Below are 21,968 nucleotides of genomic sequence, written 5' to 3' on the forward strand. Positions count from 1 at the left end.
ACAGCTCAGAAACAACAAACATTTATAACACTGTAAGCCTTCACCAATACTTGGTACAATATTTTTTGTATATTCCAACATTGGTAATAATTATGAATTATTTCTGTTATTTTTGTGTATGTTAGGCATCTTGTAAGTGGCTATAAATATTATAATTTTGACTAGATACCACTCTGTAATTGAAGTTTACTGACTACTTATAGATGTTGAGTTGGTTTAAATGAAATGCTTATAAAACATAATGAATACAAGTACAGCACCAGAAAATGCTCTCCATGCAGTCACTCAACTCATGTAGAAAGGAGTGCTGTGTGGCTGATTTATAAGTTTGTATAGAGCAAAAGCTCTTATTTTGGTAAGTCATTAATATTTCAGTGGAAATGTCATGGAGTTGACTAAACTGACTGAGGCATTGTTTGTCTGTTCAGAGTTGAAATGGCTAGGGAGCAGATGTTCCACAGTATAAAATCAGTGAATTGTTTGTTAGGGGAGTCAGTGTGGATACAGGTCTGAATGGATTCAGCTGCATTATTATCACTGTGGCAACAGCTGGAGGCAGATGAGCTGCTAACGTACAAATGGTAAGTTAAACATATTATTCCAGTTAAACATTGTATGAAGTGTTTAAAAAATACATGTTACCAAAGACTTAGTGACCACACAATAGAAAACAGTTGCAAAAGAACAAAAAACATCTCTGTATTATGGACAGGATTCTCTTTTTTAAAGCAAAAAGTTTATCAGTGTTTTTGCAGCTTTTGCTTTATTTGTTTCGATGTTTCAATGTAGCTGCAGAGGTTAACAAACCCCATACACTGAAAAGGACAGCACCATAAGACCATGAAGGGTGAGGTGGCCTTACATACTACTCAGGTCAAATCTGACTTTGACATTTAAAATCAATACAAATACTCTAAATAACATCTTTAAGCTTGAAATGTTCTGACTTTTCCTAAAGTGACCCAGTGCAATAATTGAAATATTTCAAAATCAGTTCTTTTTATGCAGCTACACACATTTTTGCACATAGAGGATGTTAATGGTTATCATGAAACCTACCATTCAAAGGTTGCATCCTTCACTTTCACTAAGTCAATAGAAATAATTATGGCTGTTCTCCTTTTAGATAACAGGAGATCATAATATAATGTGATTGTGAATGTAGTTTCACTATAAATGAATAGTGACAATCTAAAAGAAAGAGGTATTAATTATAAAGGAATACTTAAGCCAGGTCAGAATATAAACAGTATGTAAGAGTTAACATTGGAAACACCTTTAAAATGATTTAGCTTCTTTGCAGTACTTCACCCCAAACTCTCCTTATAAACAAATCAGTGATCATTTCCTTTCTCTTAAAATGCCATTTACCTGAAAATCAACCAGTTATAGTAAATTATCCAAATCTCACCATCCAACACTAGCCTTTGTCCACCACTTCTCTCCACACAAGAATAATGCTGACATTGCAATCATTGTTCTTCTCTATAATTAACACAGCAGGAATATTCACATTAATCATGTTTTTGACCTTTTTGATGTTAATGTTACTGTTTACAATGACTTATGATTTTCCTGTGTCATTCAGACATGTTCACTGTTATTAAAGCTCTTCTTCAGGGTTTATTGCATGTCATTTGGTATAGGGAACTAAATTCACACCAAAAAAAGGTGTAATAACACACGCATGACTTGCACTTAATGTATTGCATCTCCAACAAAGTAAAGGAAACTGTTACACATAATCTATCCATTAAACGTATTCCTAGCTAACTTTACATATATTCACCTCTAGTGCTTTTTTGTGGGAAATGTGCAGAACCCATTATTAATCTGTTCTTTATCTCTGGGATCTTACTCTTTATTTGTTAGCCAAAGTAAACTCTATTCTGATCCAGCATCAAATATTAAAGGGCTCATTTGTTCAAATATTTTCTCTACATCAGCAATCAGTATTGTCAATGTTTGTATGTTTATCTCACCATTCATTTAAAGGACAACTTTCCAGGTGTTAGAACAACAGTCCAAAGCTCACATGAACATTGAAACCTGTTTTTCTTGCTGTAATCATTCTTCCTGTTCATACTGACCATTAGAAGAGCTCTTCATAATGCTCTTAAAATGGAAGTGATGGAGGACTAAATCCACAGTCCTCCATATGTGGAAACATGTTTTTTTGCACTAAATGTGGATTTAGTCATCTATCCCTTCCACTTAAAGCACAAGAGAAGGAGATCTTTTAATAGACACACTTAAAAAAATTGGCGACATTTCATTGAATGTGCAGATCATCATTTTATAATTTCCCCTCCTGTTATACTTGAATCTTGCGATGTGAACGTCTTGTTTGGCTTCATGTATGTAACACTCTGTTCCTGTTTTGCATGGTTTTGCATGGGAGACCACAAAGACGACCACAGTAAATAGCTGGTGTCACTGTTTCGACATGTCCTGACTGTGCAGAGAGTAACATCTGCACCTTTGACTAGAAAGGGTGCCCTGTGTAATTGAATGGGCTGCCGTGTTAAGTGGGTCAGCTGTCCTGGGATTTGGTCGCCTTTGACTTCATTTAATTTCTGTATTGTTCCTTGAACTACTCCCGAAGGAGCTTATCATTGTGTTCCGATTTTAAGGCTCTGGCATCAATCATGTGCAAACACCTTTATAGGATGTAGGAGCTTCAGTAGTTCATCTCATTGATCTAACATTGACCTGACACTTTAAAAAATTAAGTTTAAAAAAGTTTTGAAAAAATTCTATTCCTCTTTATTTTAGAGATTAAATTACCTCGCAGTAGTCTATAGACCATACAGTATAACTCGTGATTATGATGTGATTATATCTAATCACAGGAAGCTTCTTTCCTGTTATTGAACTGACTTAACTTAAATGTATCAGCGTGATAGCGTGTGTGTGTTTGTGTGTGTCTGTGCGTGCATGCATATGGGGGCAAGAGCAATCTTATAGCGCAGATGACACGTCAAAAGTTCAGACCAAACCCACAGCTGACAGACATGTAATGCACGCCCCTTATTCCTGTGGGTTTCTTCACTGAGAATTAAGTGCTTGCGCACTTTTACGCGGGACTGCATCCAAGCGCACCGAGCCAGCATCCAGTATGGGTCTCCAGTGCTTCCAAGCCATCCCAGCGGTCGTGCTCTTAATACTGGCAATAGTGGGGATTTTGCTAGTGGTCATTCCGGCTAAAGACATGGAGAAGCCTCCAGAGAACATGGTAATTTATGGTGTTTTGCTACTTGGAAGTTTGCCCAGGTTTATTTGGAAAGGATTTGGGTTTTTTTAAAATATGTAATTGATTATTTGTGAATTGCATGCTGAATGTCACCAACTGCAAGCATAATTCTAAAGTAGCAGACAAATATTTCAATTGAGATTTTGACTACCTGAACAAACATTAATCAGCTACTGTGTGCAATCACATCTCACATTTACAGCTCTGCATGCACCAATCTGAACTTGCTCAATTAAGTCTGGATGTCAGCTAAATACTCAAAATGAAACCCTAACCTGAAAAGGTTAAAGGAAGTGACATAGAGCATGATTGAGGACACCGGACAGAGAGAAAGAAACAAAGAACACAAGACAAAAAAGCTGTTTGTATGTTTTATTGAGGATTTATTTCTGTGCTATTCCTTTCTTCCCTTTGTTCATCTCACAGACACTTTGAAATACGTTTGAAAGGGTCCATAGATGCAGCCAAATCTGCCATAATCTGCCTTTGCCAACACAGTGAATAGAACTGGATGCTTTGAAGTTTGAAACAGAGACAAAGTCAACATGTCTAGTTAAAAAAAACAATACATAAAAAACTTCTACAGTCTGTGTTACTATAATCCATCATATATCTATACTGAACTGTTGTAATAGGATTAATTCAAACATAAAAGGCAAGAATCAACACGTAAGCTGCAGTAAGACAACAAAGAGAGACACTCTACTATAGCCATATCCTGTACACAGGAAATACAAGTACACAGTTGTGGTCATTTAAGAATCTTCTACGTGTTATCGTGAGATGACTGTCTGATTGTCTGTCTGTTTCAGTACGGAATTGTACTGGATGCAGGTTCATCCCACACCTCCATGTACATCTACAAGTGGCCAGCTGACAAGATCAATGGCACTGGTATCGTCACCCAGCATAGCGAGTGTCACGTCGAAGGTGAGCTCCTTGTGGTGCACAAGTTTTTTTGAAAGCGTAAATTGAGAACCACATGTGGGTAGACTGGTCTGCAGCAAGCATGCTGATGGACTCCGACATGCACTTCTTTATCTGAAGTATTGGGTGGGGCTATAGATAATATTGAGAACACTGAGATCAAATCATCTGTAATTTAAGGAGATTTTTATATTACTTGCACACTTAACTATTCCAATATTTTGTAGACTTGATATATTACACCAAACACCTCAATTAATAATAATAATTTCAAGCTTAGTGTACCTCAGTAGTGATTACAGTATTAAATAAACTTGAAGTTAATTAGATGACATGTCATATAGTGAACCTGGAGATGTTGAGGCCTCTGAGGGGCTGGGGCAGTTGGTGACCTATCCTATCCTAGCAGAGTGGAGACAACTTTGAAACACCATTCAAAATCTAAAAAAGCACCAGTTCTGGGTATTGAGCACTGTGTGAGAGCTGTGTTCTTATCAATGTGGAGATGTCATCATTAGGCAACCTAAACCCACCACTGAAACACAGAGAGATCAAATTATTTTAGGTTCCCTCCCCTCCCCTCACCTCTCCTTACAGTAAAGGATGAGTTCAACCAAATTACAAAAGAACATTTACTCTTTTTTCTTTCTCGTCATACAGATAGTTTGGGTTTTATTTTCAAAGGTTCTAAAATACTCATCACTGACTTTTCTGTCTTCACTAAAATAAATGGAGTACGAATGAATTTTTTCAAATATCTGAGATGGACACTGTGGTAAAAAAGTTGTTTTTTAAATAATGTTCATCAACTGACCTTTTAACACCAGACGGTCCGGGTGGTGAGAGTACAATCCCTTTCACTTCCACAATGACCTCCTATAGAAATGTATCCAGAGACATTATTAGAATATGACAAAATCAGTGTCTGCATGCCAGATCTTGTGCAAGACTTTTGTTCCTCACGCCAGACTTCCTCACAAGAAAGTTCATGCCATGTTCAGTGCCAGTTGTTCCTTTTCCTGAGTTGACTTGTTTCACGTGTTACCTTAGCAACATATGAAAGTCCAGTTTTCGAGAAGGTCAGATTGAGTTCTTTGTAAGCAGAACTGATTTCTCCGTCTATCAAGGTGGGGGCATTTCCAGCTATGCAGGCAAACATGGTGGTGCAGCAAAAAGTCTGGGACCCTGCATGGACAAAGCTATGAAGGACATCCCCAAATTCAGGCACCGCCAAACTCCACTCTATCTGGGAGCTACTGCAGGCATGAGGCTCTTGAAGTCAGTACAAATTCTTGTTAACACTAAGATCCTCATCAATTATGCATGGATGTAATAAAATGGATCTTAGGCAGATTTAATATTGTTTCATTCTCCATTTAACTCTCAAAACTTTTTAGCATAGTCAACACCACTGAGTCACAGCGAGTCCTGAAGGAAGTGGGCAACAAGCTGCGGTCTTACCCTTTCAATTTCCGAAATGCAACCATCCTGAGTGGACAGGAGGAGGGGGCGTATGGATGGGTCACCGTCAACTACTTACTTGAAAACTTTGCCAAGGTGAGAACTGGTAGAATGTTTCTGTTTTAGAACAGTGTCCTTCCTGGTTGGAAAGCATTTAAACAGTTGCTACAGTAAAGGACAGGTCACATTGTCCCAAGTCTGTCTTTGCCAGGAAACCAAAGGAGAATCCAGGAAGTGAGGCTAGCAGTTTCCTTTAATTGAGAGTTTAGTTATGTCACATGCAAAACAGCACTAAAATACTTGGTTACCAATACCAAATGTTGAAGCAATGGATTTTTACACAATGATGACTGCAGATAAAAAGTCAGGGGGTCACAGAGTCATTAGGATACATTGTATGGGAATGATCTATACATGCACCAAACCCTGTGCCCATCTAGTAGATATTGAGATATTTCACTAGATAAATGAAAACTTTGACCTGCTAGAGGCGCTAGAGAAAAAATCAGAGGATAACCAAAGTCAGCATAGGATAAACCAAAGTCATCATAGGACTAATAATGTCTGTACACATGCAAATCCAATTGGTAGATGTTGAGCTACTTAAGCCTGAACCAAAGTAGTGGACCAACTGACACCTGCCATCTAGCCACACTGCACCACACACACGTGTTTTATGCGAAGTAAAGTCTGTTCAGTGTTGCAATAGTTATATTGTCCTGTATAAATTCATACTCTTGTTGTATGTCTTGATGTGTCCTGTCTTGCCTCTCAGTCTGGTTTTGTGTGCCGTTGGCTGAATCCGGGCAAGGCGGCAATCGGAGCTTTGGATTTAGGCGGTGCCTCCACTCAGATCACCTTTGAGACCTCGGAAAAGATTGAGAGCAAGGAAGATATGATGGAGCTGATGCTTTATGGACAGAAATACAAGCTATACACCCACAGCTTCCTTTGCTACGGCCAAGACCAGTTTCTACGAAAACTTCTGGCTCACCTGATCACGGTACTGTCAATCAAAGAGTAACAGTTACATACAGCATTTTGCTAGTAAGCATAAAGGTTTTCATCATTTTTGCATTGAGAGTTTACTTCCCTTCTTGCCCAATGTTTGTAAAATCTACTTACTTACAAAGTCCACATATCAACTGGAGATTAAAACCCTAACCCTATCCTCAAGTGAGCAGATCAGGGCTGAAACAAACAACCCTGGCTGACATCCTATTGTTGTTGAAGCTGGTTTAGAGTCCATATCTCCACTTTATAAGTCAGAAAACCTGAGTTATAAAGTGGAGATATGGACTCTATGGTCAACATCATTAAGGCTAGTCATATGCTAGTAATTACTGCTGCAGTTGTCATATGCTGGTTTACCAGAGGTTTGTTTGACTATTATTATTTTTCTGTCTGTCAGTCTCAAGGTGCGAAGGCCCAGATCAACCACCCCTGCTACCCACGAGGGTTTAACACCACCATCAAACAAGGGGAGGATGTCTTTGACTCTCCGTGCACTAAGGACTACAAACCAATCCCATTTAACCCTCAGATGTCTGTGTCAGTAGTGGGTACTGGAGATTACCATACCTGCCTGGACAATGTAAAAAATATGTTCTCCCTCCGCAACTGCTCTTACTCCAAGTGCTCCTTTGATGGGGTCTTCCAGCCCAACGTAACCGGAAGCTTCATGGTGAGAGAGACTTTTGGATGCAGAGACATTTTTACTTGACACCAAACATCTTCTGTTTCAGTTTCAGTCTGTGTTGCATTTGATACTGATCTAAACATCCTTCTCTTTTCCCCGTTAAATGTTACACTTTCTGTGAATTTTATTTCTCACCATGATGATCTCAATGCTGCCTCATACTTTCTCCCACACTGTCTTACTGAAAAATAATGACTCACTTATAGAAATATGCCCATGACCTCAAATACCGAAAGTTGGTATCAAAAGCTTGGTCAGTTCCCTCTGCTTTGCTTAGCAACGCTTTAGGTAGTTCCTTGTTTTAGACCTTATATGATTAAGCTTTTAGTTTTGCACAGATGCAATGAGCATCATGAGTTTGACATATTTATTTAATTTGAAAAGGGTCACAACTTGTTTATATTCCCCAAAGTAAGCTTTTGAATTGTACATTGGTATGTAGTATCATGTTAACCTATTTAATTGTAAAGGTCCATTTATATCATTACCGCATTACTACTAGAAAATAGGTTATTTTTTTGTCAAATCCAGTATTTTTTTTCAACACCAACTTCTTCTCCACAGGCATTCTCTGCCTTTTTCTTTACCCACAGCTACATCACTCAGCTCACCAACATCACTATCACGAATCCTAGCCGAATGAGGGAGGCAATCCGGCTCGTCTGCAACATGACCATCTCTGAGGTACTCTACAGAACAATATCTCCCACTAAAAAAGGGCTGCTATCCACTAATAAGATGTGCGCCAAAATCAAAAAACTCAACCTGCTTTGTTTCCACACAGATGACTCAAAGGACAAAGCAGCAGGAGAAATACATGAAGAACGTCTGCGCTGCCTCCAATTTCGTCCAGGTCCTCTTAACGGAGCACTACGGCTTTAATGAACGCTTATTCCCTTCCATTTCTTTTCAGAAAAAGGTAAGGATGAGATGGAGAGAGAAATTCTGAACACAGTGGAGTCAACAGGCAATAAGATGAACATGTTTATCAAGTGTCAGAAGTTGTCCATGTGGTTTCAGTGGGTCTCCTCTTGTGTTCTTGCAGGCTGGAGGAGCATCTGTAGGCTGGGCTCTGGGATATATGCTGAGTCTGACCAGCATGTTGCCAGCAGAGGGCAGAGCATGGGTGAAGACTCTGGCCGCAGGGCCCTGGGCTAGCATCCTCGTCCTCTTCATCCTCGTCCTCTGCATTGCACTGGGATACCTCATGATGACTTACAGAAACATGACAACTAAAGAAGACGTGGTGTGAATGTGACACACATCTCAGATCAGTTCAATTCCTTGTAGAGTATCCACATGTCCATCCAAATTAGTAAAATACTGTATATTACAATTAAAATTTTGTTTGCAATGCCATAAAACTTCTGCTTTTGCTTGTGGACACTCACATGTCACCATGGGTCAAAATAAAACCATGTAATTTGGAAATATTTCAGACTTTTTCTGTAACATTACATTCTTCACATTCTTTACATTGATTCTTGTTGAGCAACAGCCTACATGTTTTGAGGAAGTCCATGCAACAGCACCACACAAGTTTCCTAAATTTGTACAACTAAAGGGCCAATTCACAAAAACAATATTTTAATGTGACGTAATGGTGGAAGAAGCATTCAGATCCTTAGTTTTAGTTAAAGTACAAACACAGCAATGAAAAATACTCTATTACAAGTAAAAGTCCTGCATGAAAACCCCTTCTTGTGTAAAATACATACATAAGTATTATGAGCTTGATGTAGTTAAAGTATCACAGTAAAAGTAGTGCAGTATTATGAGTGATGTAGTATGCAGTATTACAGTAAAAGTACTGCAGTATTATGAGTGATGTAGTATGCAGTATTACAGTAAAAGTAGTGGTTTGGTCCCTCTGACTGATATATTATTATATATGACATCATTAGGTCATTACTACTTTATATACAGTTAGCTAGATAGTTAATGAAAGCATGTGAGAAGTTTAGAGGGAAAAATCACTATTTGGTGGAACTGTTAATAACTCATAGACATCTGAAATGTGAGCTGACTACACACTGCTTTTTGTAAGACATCAAAAGACAAAAAGGTTGGAAGCCGCTGGTTTCATCTTTAATAATTGTATTTTAAAAGCTTGTTATATTATCCATTGTGTGAAATCATAGCATTTGGCATAAAAGCAGTTTTTTAATCTGTTAGTGTACTTTCAATGTTCTGAAATGTTTGCCTGAGGATATGGAGAGCGTTCCTGAAACAGCGGGAACTGTACATATCCTCCAGGGAGGAGAAAGAACAGCCGATAATCTTTTAGGCTGTGGTGATGACCCTCTGGAGCGCTATCCTGTCTGCAGCTGTGCAGCTGGAGAACCTCACACAGATGCAGTAGGTCAACATGCTCTCTACGAGCAATGATAAAAGGACACAAGCATTTTTGGAAGTGGGAGTATTAAGTACCATCACATGGAAATACCCAAGCACAAGAAGTACAGAAGTAATAAGTAGTTATTGGTCAGTATGAAGCAATGATCTTGAATTATCTAAGCGTTTTAACTCGTTTTATGCCACCAAACAATGATTTCTGTCAAATTCTGTTGTGATCATTATCATTTTTATACATCCAATATCATCAAAAACACTCATACATTGATTCAGTCAATCGACTAAAAACGGCCGTGAATGGCATTTTATAGTGTTTATAGTGTTTTTTTCTACATCAGCGGCAGTATGCGGAGGTGTGAAACATCTATGGTGTGGAGCGGGAAACGATGCACGGAACCATTAGTCACTGGTGTTTCTGACGGACCGTCGACAAAGTTGCTACACAGGAAGTTTGCTTTGACAGCGAAAAGACTAATGTGTAGGTGCGTTTTGTAGCGAACGGTTACCTTTTCGGCTGCTAGAACATTTACTCAAGCATCAGTCTTGAAGTGAATGTTTAAACAGAAGCAACAATGTTCGCGGGGCTGCCTGAGCTCGGGATATCAAATGGCGAGGACCTTAAAGAAACTCTCACTAACTGCACCGAGCCTCTGAAAGCCATCGATCAGTTCCAGGTAACGCTAACAATGCACCAGGTGTTTGATTAACAACAGATAGCCGCCAACAAGATATTTCGAATAAGAGTCATGAGTATGCTACCTAATATTAGACTCTGTAACGTTAGTCCTAGCAAATGCTTGCCTTCAGTGCAATGATAAGTTTATGATTGTTGGGTCAGTAAAATATATTCAGTTACTACATGAGGCAATGTGGTAGGTATTCTGAACTCGTGCTTAGGGAATAAAAGTAGTTTAAAACCAAATTAATGAGCCCGCCTTTAAGTTTCAATGAGTCTCCTGCGCCGGTGTTGCGGTGTAAAAAGTGACCGTGTTAACTGGGGACTCTAAGCCGAATGCGTCGCTGTTGTCGTGGTGACGGCAGGTACATATACAAAAAGAAAGTTACCAGTACATTAGCTATTTTTAATTTTAGTTGTTTATTATATGATAAACATTTATATCCGTTAAACTGTGCTCAGCGCTAGTAACGTTTTTTATCATGTAGGAAACAAACCGTAGTGTATAAACTGAGTGACGAAAAGCGGCAGAAAGTAGCAGGCTACTATCAAGCTATTACGACCTGCCATAAATCTATATTTTGTTTATATTTATTGAGAGTATGGCGCTCTAAATAAAGGAATATATACGTTTCTCTAGCCCGTTGTGTTATTGAGATATGTGCTGCTTTTAAAGTCAAGCAAAATGTATATTTCCTTGATGTACACAAAGCTAATATTAAAGTTAAAGTTAACCCCAGCTAACATGGCTATTGTTAAAACACATTTTTGGCCACAACTCAAGACAGCTACTAATGACGAAGTTTCACACAAATGTCTATAAGGATAAAATGATGAAGTGACCAAAATATCAAAAACAACCCCATCATCATCATCGTTATTTTTAATTGAAATAAAATAGTATTTCGAGTCTCTAAAATATATAACAAATCTATTCAAAATTGTATGTAATTTTAATTGAAGATGTCTGTCACTTATACCATTTTTATTTATTTACTTTTTTATTCTTTATTTACATCATTTATATTGAAATGGTTTTATTTGTCTTTTTAAACTTCCTTCTTTAATATTTTATTTAGGAAATGGAACGTCTGATTGTTTGTATATTCTGTTTGTACAGTTGTATGTTCTGACCAACAAAGAATGAACAATTCTGGAAAAATAAAAATAAATAAATAAAAGGATGAAGTGATGGCATTTTATATCTAAAAGGTCAAAGGTCAACTTTCCTATGATAACATAATGTTCTGCAGAAGGACTTTTCTTGGCATTATTCAGCGCCATAGTGGACACATAGAAGAAGAAGACACATACACTCAATAACTTTTATTAAATTACTTAAAAGTCTTCAGTACAAATACGTGCATACATTTATAGTTTTACATGGATGTAAAACTATAAAAATATAAATATTTCTACTTTATAATTTACCATGTTGAGGCATGGAGCCTGAAGAATTAAACATGTGTAACTATATAAAAACTTACTGTCTGGACTGTAGCTTGTAGTATTGTAATAATACTTAATATAATTATACAGCCAATAAACCACAATACCACATGAAATGATAAGTTTATGACTCTGCAGTATTGCAGACTAACTCATTCCCTTATAACATGACTGCAGATGGAAAATGGCATCCTGCTGCCAACCCTCCAGTCAGCTCTTCCCTTCCTGGACCTCCACGGGACGCCCAGGCTGGAGTTCCATCAGTCCGTCTTCGACGAGCTCCGAGACAAACTGATGGAGCGAGTGGCCACCATCGCAGAGGGCAAGGAAGAAGACAGGTGGGTCATCGTCAGTCAGTGGTAAGTTTGAGGTAACGTTTTGTAAAGACACCAGCTCAGACGCTACTTTGTTTTTCTACAGATATGGGAAGCTTGAAGAGTTGCTGGAGAAGAGCTTCCCGCTGGTTAAAATGCCCTCCATTCAGCCTGTGGTGATGCAGGTGCTGAAGCATCTCCCTAAGGTATGTCTTTGTCACACTGCAGTATATCTTCAGTTGTTCAAAACACATCAACCTAAAAATCACAAGATATTCCAAAGGTGTGTGCAGTATTGATCAGTAGTGCTTGGCTCATAGACCTCTTATTGCATGTTACACTTAGATCAGAGGTGTCCACACTTTTTTGGCTCGTGAGGTACATTTAATTTTGACCAGCTATAAATGATCCCGAGTTGTGAGGGGGCTAAATAACAACAGCTTTAATAGCAGTTAGGCATGATATAACATGAAATACCCTTTCTGGGTTCTTGTGCTGTGTGCAATCTGAACAGTCAGCTTAGTTACCAGAGCAAAACCACAAATGAGTCATAGAAGCAGTCACTCAATGTTTTCTCTCATTCTTTTTTTAGACATGACATTTTTTGTAGTTTCAGCAGGTGATGTTCAGCTGACATCTCTCTCTCTCTCTCTCTCTCTCTCTCTCTCTCTCTCTCACTCTCGAATTTACTCATTTTTCCTTCTGGGTTTGACAGACAGGCCACTGATACATGTCAGAGAGAGAGAGAGAGAGAGAGAGAGAGAGAGAGAGAGAGAGAGAGAGAGAGAGAGAGAGAGAGAGAGAGAGAGAGAGAGAGAGAGAGAGAGAGAGAGAGAGAGAGAGAGAGAGAGAGAGAGAGAGGAGAGAGAGAGGAGAGAGAGAGGCAGGATGTGGTCTCTGTTGATAGTGGCAACCAGCATTGCATGACAGCTGTCACTCATGCTAACGTGCTGACACACCTGTAATTCAGTTCAGTTGGTCTTTTTTTTAGTTTTTAAATCAGGTCTGGTTTTTGGTCACATGGACGTGCAATGAATAGCTGTAAGCATGTAGGCTGACAGGAAACTCAGTGATTGGACAATTTTGACAGCTGTCATCCTGCATCATCGTCACTGCACAGAGCCACATGGAGACTGACAGCTGGTGATGCAGCACATCAAATGATGAAATATTGGCTCTACAGTGCTTACAGACATCAGGACAGTATTTTCTTAGCAGTTCACAAATAGTAGATGGATTTAGTCGAGTTGTTCATCTTCTTAATTCATGCTAAAATCACATTTGCTTTCAGAAAGTCCTCCAGATGTTTTGCTTTCCGACATTCCCTGGAAGAGCAGAACTGTGCTTAACGTGCAAACACCAGTTAGTTTGTTGTAACCCTTAATTTTAAAGTAAAGTAAGTAGTATGACTAAGTGGAATTCTGTCATTACTTTAAGATCTGCTGAAAGAAAGAAAATCCCTGAAAAAAGTCTGAATACAGATGTGCAGCGTGATAGATCTACGCATTAACATTCAGTCAAGGTTCTGAGCTTCCACAGGACTCATGGATTGAATGAGCATATAATAAATAATATGATGCACTAGAGGAAAAGTGATGATTCATCCTCTGAGGACTACGACTGTCTAACAAATTTCATGGCAATCCATCCAGCAGTGGTAGAGATGTCTCACTCCTCAGCAAATTCTTAAACCAAAAATCTTCAAACTGCTGAATATTTACCTCGTGCTCTTCCTGCAGGTCCCGGAGAAGAAGCTGAAAATGGTCATGGCAGACAAAGAGCTGTACAAAGTGTGCGCGGTGGAGGTGAAGAGGCAGATCTGGCAGGACAACCAGGCTCTGTTCGGGGACGAAGTGTCGCCCCTCCTCAAGCAGTACATCGTGGAGAAAGAGGCGGCCCTGTTCAGCAGCGACCTCTCCATCCTGCACAATTTCTTCAGCCCTTCTCCCAAGACGAGGCGCCAAGGCGAGGTGGGTTCATCGGATTAGACAATCTTGACAGACGCTAAATCTGGGGAAAAAAGTGTAGGAAAAAGCACGTGACATGCGTGTCGTCCGCAGGTGGTGCTCAAACTCACCCAGATGATCGGGAAGAACGTGAAGCTGTACGACATGGTGCTGCAGTTTCTACGGACGCTCTTCCTGAGAACACGGAACGTTCACTACTGCACGCTCAGAGCAGAGCTGCTGATGTCTCTGCACGATCTGGACATCAGCGAGATCTGCTCTGTAGACCCCTGCCATAAGGTGAGGACAACTGTGGACTGACTGTGTTTTACAGGAAAAGTCTTTATTTTGTCATTTTAAGTGCATTCCGTTTAAATTTTGTGTCACATGTTTTTCTGCGATAGTTCACTTGGTGTTTAGACGCCTGCATTCGAGAGAAGTTTGTGGACGGGAAGCGGGCCAGAGAGCTGCAGGGTTTCCTCGACGGGGTCAAGAAAGGACAGGAGCAAGTCCTCGGGTAAGGTTTCAGTTTCAGATGAGTCGTTAGCCAAACCGTCTGAATAACACGACTCACTGAAGGTTTCCTGTGTTTTTTTCAGGGACCTGTCCATGATCCTGTGTGACCCGTATGCTTGTAACACCCTGGTGCTGAGCATCATGAGGAACCTGCAAGAGCTGCTGAGTCAGGACTCTTTACCCAGAGTGAGTATCATACATACGTTTACCTCAGCAGCTTTTCTTCATGATTATTCTTATTGTTTGGATAATCAAATGTTGTTGTTTTTTTTAAAAGAGCATAAAGCAAAAATAGTTTAAGATGATTTGTTGAAACAGTCCTTAATTACTGACTGATTGACCCAACATGTAAATAAATAAATAGATAAAAAACAAAAAAGCTTAATTAAATGAAAAGCATAATACACAGTGAAATCAATAAACCTCCTTTTATAAACATACACCAGTAAACATGCCCGAAAATAAAAATAGAAAGAAGTAAAAATTGATTTAATCCCATTCTCCACTACCCATTCATTAATAACATTAACCACTTAACGCACACTGTTCCGTCTACGGGACATACATGGCTTTGATTGACAGCTGTTCTAGCCTATGGAAATATTCGGTGAAATGAAGTTGATAACCTTTTAGCCAATAGTCAGAGGTTTCCAACGGTGTATGACACTAAGCTATTATGTTTGGCTGTCCATAAACAAACTCCAAGCGTAACCGGTGTGCGCCCGGTGCGTAAAAGAGTTGAACCATATATCATTACGCACTCGGCATTTTGGTACACGGTTGGTTCTTCTTCGACTTAACATATGACTTATAGCAAAATAAACAGATAGATAGATAGATAGATAGATAGATATGGCCAAACAAAAAAATATGGTTATATGTAATAATAATAATAAAAATGATAATAATAATAATACTAATAATAATAATAATAATAATAATAATAATAATAATAATAATAATAATATTAATAATAATAATAATATGGCTTCAGTTTTCATTAGAGACTAAGATTTTGATTGTAGGCAAAGGGGATGTGAAGTTATAGGTGTTTGATTGTGGTTATACAGCTTTGGTAACCAAGTGTCCATTTGGAGTCTCCAAAAAGGACCTGAGGAAAACGCATGGACATACCTGTTGTATAATAATTCTGAAAAATTCATCTTTTGGTCTTTTGACTCCAAATTTGGACTGCATGAAGCCAAGACCTGTGGCTGTGGCCTCATTGTGTCTATATCCCGCTGAGTGGTCCCTGAATGTCTGTACACATGTCATTGTAAAGGCAAACCTATGGGCGAGTAAACAACCCCATCATTGTAACCTCTGCCACTCTTTGTCAGTAGGTCACAGAATCACACAGACACTTTTACAAGAATCCTGAGAGTGTTTCCTTTCCAATGATACCAGACACATCTCTGAGTCTCAAACTATGTGGGATCTGTGCTGCCCACAACTTGGGCATGTCGTTTAGGCTAACAGCATAAAAAACAGGGGCGTGTGTTAAGTGGTTAAGTTAATATTTATTAACTTCCTTTTCCCCCACACATATGCATACATTCATAAACACATGTATGTATTAATATTAAATTAATTCCTAATAATTTTCTAACTTTCTGTATATATACATTCACTATATATCACTATCATATATAAAAAAATGTCTGTGTATTAATTAGTTGGCTTTATCTTGTAGACATACATATTATATATAATTATAAACTATATTTTATATACATATATTGACTCATCAATTAACTAGCTATCTTTATCTTCTATCAATGTATTGAATTACATAAATAAAAAAACACTTATAACACATACATATATACACATGCACATCATTTGATTGATGATGAATCTTCATCCACATTCAGACTGTTCCACAGACTAAAACACACATATTTTACATTTCAGATGTTTCAGTCTTTAAGTTGAACTTTGTGCTGTTTAAATAAAGATTGATTGTTATTTAAATTTCATTGATTGGATATGAAGTGTCACACTTTCATGACACTTATTCTTACTATTGTCTCCTTCAAATATTTGCTTAAATACCTGAACACACACATACAAACCCCCTACACACGCACACACACACACACACACACACACACACACACACACACACACTCTTTCTCTCTATTTATAGGTTTGTTTAACTGGATGATTACAATGATGAGCCTTTCAAGTTCCAAATGTAGTAGCACAGATGTTTGCAAACACAGACAGCTGTATGATATGAAATCTCTGTATATATATCTCTGTGGGTTTTTTCTTGCGTTGAACCTATAAATGACCACTATATGGCAATGGATTTCCTTACTTTCTGGCACCAAGCTGAAAGGTAATCAGTGATCTAATATTCTTAAGTGAACACAGAGAGAGACAGTATGAATTTTTCACAGTAATAATTTATTATGTTATTGGCTAATCACATTAAAAAACGGGCAAGTTGATTACCTTATTGGTTGTTGGGTTAGGGTTCAACTGTGACAAACACTCACACTGTAAGTACACAATGTCAAGTTGTCATATCTGTGTTTGTGAGCAGGACAGTCCTGACCTGATGCTGCTGCTGAGGATGCTGTCTCTGGGTCAGGGGGCATGGGACATGATTGACAGCCAGGTGTTCAAAGAGCCTCGACTGGTACGTTACAGCCCCCCCCCCTCACCTCACATCACCTCTGTCACACACATAGAAAAATCTTATTATCGACACTGCCAGAAATAAACTAAATCTGGATTTGTCTGCAGGATCTGGAGGTAGTGACCCGCTTCCTCCCCGCCATGATGTCAGTGGTTGTGGACGACCACACTTTCACCGTAGAGCAGAAGCTTCCCAGCGAGGAGAAGAGCTCGCTGACTTACCCCACCACCCTACCAGACGCCTTCACCAGGTAACACTCTGCAGCAGGAGGATGAACTCTAACCTGGCACAGCGGAAAGTTTTTTTATTTGGGTTTTTTTTTTCACCAGTACCAACACTGAGTTTCACATCAGGAGGTGAGAAGACGAGGTTAACAAGTTAACCAGCTGTCGTCTTGTTTCTCATCATCTTATTTATAACTCACTGAGGTGCCAAGTAAAAAGATTTGCTCAGAAAGACAGAGAAAATAAATAAATAAACCTAAAACTAAATAAATACAAATTGACAAGACTTTTGGACAGCAAAACGTTCATTGCAGCCATAGTTTATTGATAATGTTCTATCTCTGACACAGACTCAGAGATAAACTGTCCTATCACTGCTTTCTATTCAGCTTCAAATCTTTGACAGCACTACTTCAATCTCATCAATCAATCTTTATTTGTAAAGCGCCAAATCACAAGAAAGTCATCTCAAGGCACATTACACATAGAGCAGGTTCTAAACCGAACTCTTCAGGTTTTAATTTTAAAGAGACCCAACATTCCTACATGAGCAAGCACTTGGCGACAGTGGCAAGAAAAAACTCCCTTTAACAGGAAGAAACCAGACTCATAGTGGGCGGCCATCTGCCTCGACCAGTTGGGGTTGAGAGGAGAGAAAGGAAGGATAGGAGAGAGAAGCACAATGAAAAACAACAATGAAGCTAGAAGGTCCGGGACTGGAATCCGTCATCCGGACGTCTACAGGCCCAGATTACCTGTGAGACGAGAAAGCACAAACAACTCCGGGGAAGAAGTTTAAGTTATTGAATGTATTAGTGGTACATGAACGTTAATGGATATAGATAGATACTTCTCAAGACTATGTAGGCTAGCTCCCTTCTCGATGCAGTTCAGACATCCTCGTCTATGATCGTGACAGTGGCTGTTGCTCCTCCTCAGGTACCTGCAGGAGAACAGAGTGGCCTGTGAAATGGGTCTCTACTACGTCCTCCACATCGCCAAACTGAGGAACAAGAACGCCTTACAGAGGTTACTACCTGCACTGGGTGAGGATCAGCCTTCTGTCTGTCTTTTGTTAGAGGAACAAAAGTTCTGTTCCTCAATCATGATGCTTTGATCCATTCAGTGTGTTTACCTACACCAGGCATGTCCAAACTATTCTATAAAGGTTCATGCGGTTGCAGGTTTTCATGCCAACCAAGCAGGAGCACACCAGGCTTGACTTATTTAATCAGATGATCTCAGTCTTCAGACAGTCAATTGGTCGAATTGTAACAAAAACCTGCAAGCATACAACCCTTTATGGAATAGTTTGGAAATGTCTGACCTACACTGTAGTAACCAGATGACTCAAAGAAACCATTTACACGAGTAATCAGGGAAAAACATTTACACGAACTGTGATACCACATGTTTTACTTGTATAAAGAATATGGTCTTCAGCCATTTAAATAATTAAAAGCAGTCTGTAAAAAGATATCGGCACATATCGGATGGAATAAACACTGACAGGCCAATATCGATCAACCTATGTATCAGTCAGGCTCCAGTCACATTATCGATATTGAAGTATGTGGTCATTCCTTATCTCCCATTCCTAGTGCTAGATAAACAGTTAAAGTAGGAACTATTAGACATTTCAAAATAAGATTAGTGTCTCTGCTTGTCCCTCACAGTGGAGACCTATAACGACATGGCCTTTGGTGACATCTTCCTGCACCTGCTGACCGGACATCTCACTCTGCTGTCTGATGAGTTTGGAGCAGAGGAGTTTTGTTCAGTAGTCTTCGACAGCTTCCTCCTTACTTCTTTTTCCAGGTAGGTTTTCCTCCAGCTTGTAGAGAGCTCAGTGATATTCTCATGAAAAATCCACTTGCCTAAATCACATTTTGGAAACTTTTTTTTGTTTCTGTGTAAATATTTTCCCAGTAAAGAGAACGTCCACAGACACACCCTTCGTATGTTGCTGCATCTTCACCACAAAGTGCTGCCGTCATACGTGGAAACCTTGATGAAAACTCTCGAACCTCCCAAACAGGTTGGCTTCATTTTCTTGACAGTATTTCTACTATTAGTTGTAGTAATGAGCAGAACCAGCCAGAGGTCTCCCTATCCCAAACTTCCACAGTGAAGCTGTTTCACTTTAAACCAGTGGTCCAACCCTGCTCCTAGAGAGTTACTACCCTGCATGTTTTAGGTAGCTCCTCACTCTAACACACCTGATTCTGGTTAGTAGCTTGTTATCAAGCAGATGAAACTTGTCAAAGGGCTTGATAACAAGGTAATAATTAGAATCAGGTGTGTTAGAGTGAGGATACACCTAAAACATGCAGGGCAGTAACTCTCTACATTCCACTCTGACAACTTTGCAAAGCCCCTCTGATAATGAAAACAAACTTCATATTCAATCTTCATTATTGGCACAATTTATAGCCAAAAAAACTAGTAAAACTTCAAAACCTGCAAATATCATTTTAATTTTGGTAAACAGACAGATATTGCAGCCTCTCTCACTGCTGTAACTTGGAGCAGAATGACACCCAGATGTGATTTCTTTAGATAGGTTTGTCTATCTTTATTATACAAAGATGTTGGAACTTTGTTCTCTATTATGATGTAAAAACAACAACAAAGGTAGCGTATCGTTCAGGCCTTAGGTCTCTGCTCATACTGTGCATTAGTTCCACAGCAGTGCACTTCTACACACCGCATTTCAACATACTGAGGCTCAGTTTGGTCTATAAATACTGAAACAGCACAGCAGCTAGTGTCTGAAATAGACTACTTCTGATCAACACACTGAATCAGCAGCTATCTCTGAACCCTTTTCTTTTTATTTCTCTGTACAATGTACAGCAGTAATATCAATAATCCATTTTCTTCAGCTGTGAATGCAGCTGGAGTATAGAGCGCATGTTTAACACTGCTGTTTACAGAACATTATAGTTCATAGTGTGGATGCTCACATTGTTATTATAGTTGGTGCTGTTTTACACTCCTAGCAAGACTGAAAAAAAGCTGTTCCTCTATATCCTAAACAAGATATCCCTCATTAAAATATTCCATGAGAATCCACATGAAAAATAGATCCATCACATATGTAAGACTATAAGAGATCAGCCAATGGTGAAGAATGTTTAAAAAAACAGCAATATGCAGTTGTTGTTTTTTAGGCGGGAAATGTGCTGTTGGTTGCTCTTCTTGCTGACTTCTCTTTTGACAAGTTATTTAAAGACAATTTGACAGAATCTATATCACCTATCCTATCATGACACAATCACAGGAAGTGGTGAGTGCTTGGAAGTTTCCAAAACATCATCCGATATCAACACTAAAATATGTGACATTTTTTAATAAAAGTATCATCACAGCTTTAAAAGCAGGCAGATACAAACATGAGATAAAGCAGCTGCTGCAAAAATGCCAGCTCAGTACTAGTTTGGAGCATGTTGTGTGTTGCCTGCGCTCACTTTGCCTGTGTGTGTGTGTGTGTGTGTGTGTGTGTGTGTGTGTGTGTGTGTGTGTGTGTGTGTGTGTGTGTGTGTTTTTGGCTGATGACTTACAGTGCAGCGAGCCGGTGAAGGAGCTGCACAGCCAGCTGACAGAGAAGTTGGAGACACAGAAGAAGAGTCCTCCACCGGCAGAGGAAACTCCATCCTTGGATCTGGGGCTGCATCCCGTCACCGTCCCCACCACCGCCTCCACCCCCACCACACCTCTCTGAGACAGCAAACACACAGCAGAGACTAACTGACTGTAAACACAGCCTTGGCTCATGAAATGTCAAAAAAAGACTGGACAAAGACTGGATAGTTTGTTGTATGATGATTTTCTTGTGGAGGTTTAGTTTGTTTAGATGTTTGTCTCCAGCTCTGACAGTGTACTCCAGCAGCCAACTGTTTGTCTTCAAGGGAGGACTCATCAGTTTTCTATACTTTGTGCTCTTGCATTATTGTCCACCTATAGTATTTTCATAATCTGACTATGTGTGTGTTACATTTGAATTGGGTCAGTAGTGCAAGAAACCTGTAAATAAATGATTATTTAGAAATACACAGTGGTGTGATGGTATTTAAAGATGACGTAACACGCCTTGACATTGTGCACCACTGTAACACCTTTGCACAGCTGCTGAAAGAAGAAGTCAAATGGAATGCAACACCTCTGACAGTCACATATGTAAGCAGTGTGAAAGAGAAAGTGTCTTTTACTGAGCTCAACCTGCTGAGGACAACTTCAACTCTGGTAAGATCCTTTAAACCAAATTAGTACTGTACTGCATATGACATGATGTTGTGATTTAAAAATTACTTTACCTAATAATAACCATCAAATAGAGACTTAAAGTACAGCATGAAGTGTTTTGCACCAACCACTTTACCTTCAAGTACCAATACAGGAATGAAAAAAACTAACTCTATTACAAAAGACACATTAAAAATCGTATTTCATTAAATATGGTCACTTTAACATAGTTAAAGTATAACAGTAAAAGTACATA

General features: G+C 39.1%; 2 protein-coding genes across 2 annotated transcripts; both read left to right on the top strand.

The window, feature by feature from the left end:
* Positions 1–508: 508 nt before the first annotated feature.
* LOC128365159 (ectonucleoside triphosphate diphosphohydrolase 2-like) lies at positions 509–8,773 on the top strand. Its single transcript, XM_053325814.1, has 10 exons — positions 509–581; positions 3,057–3,235; positions 4,066–4,183; positions 5,308–5,458; positions 5,578–5,737; positions 6,417–6,644; positions 7,053–7,325; positions 7,905–8,024; positions 8,125–8,259; positions 8,386–8,773. Exons 2-10 carry the CDS (start codon positions 3,119–3,121, stop codon positions 8,590–8,592), a joined length of 1,509 nt encoding a protein of 502 aa, XP_053181789.1. The 5' UTR covers positions 509–581; positions 3,057–3,118; the 3' UTR covers positions 8,593–8,773.
* Positions 8,774–10,155: 1,382 nt separating this feature from the next.
* nelfb (negative elongation factor complex member B) lies at positions 10,156–21,550 on the top strand. Its single transcript, XM_053325810.1, has 13 exons — positions 10,156–10,369; positions 11,998–12,158; positions 12,241–12,340; positions 13,874–14,104; positions 14,195–14,380; positions 14,485–14,597; positions 14,680–14,782; positions 17,148–17,243; positions 17,351–17,493; positions 18,407–18,513; positions 19,144–19,285; positions 19,397–19,505; positions 21,033–21,550. Exons 1-13 carry the CDS (start codon positions 10,268–10,270, stop codon positions 21,189–21,191), a joined length of 1,752 nt encoding a protein of 583 aa, XP_053181785.1. The 5' UTR covers positions 10,156–10,267; the 3' UTR covers positions 21,192–21,550.
* Positions 21,551–21,968: the final 418 nt, after the last annotated feature.

This window comes from Scomber japonicus, chromosome 9, assembly GCF_027409825.1.
Source record: "Scomber japonicus isolate fScoJap1 chromosome 9, fScoJap1.pri, whole genome shotgun sequence".
Classification (NCBI taxonomy): domain Eukaryota; kingdom Metazoa; phylum Chordata; class Actinopteri; order Scombriformes; family Scombridae; genus Scomber; species Scomber japonicus.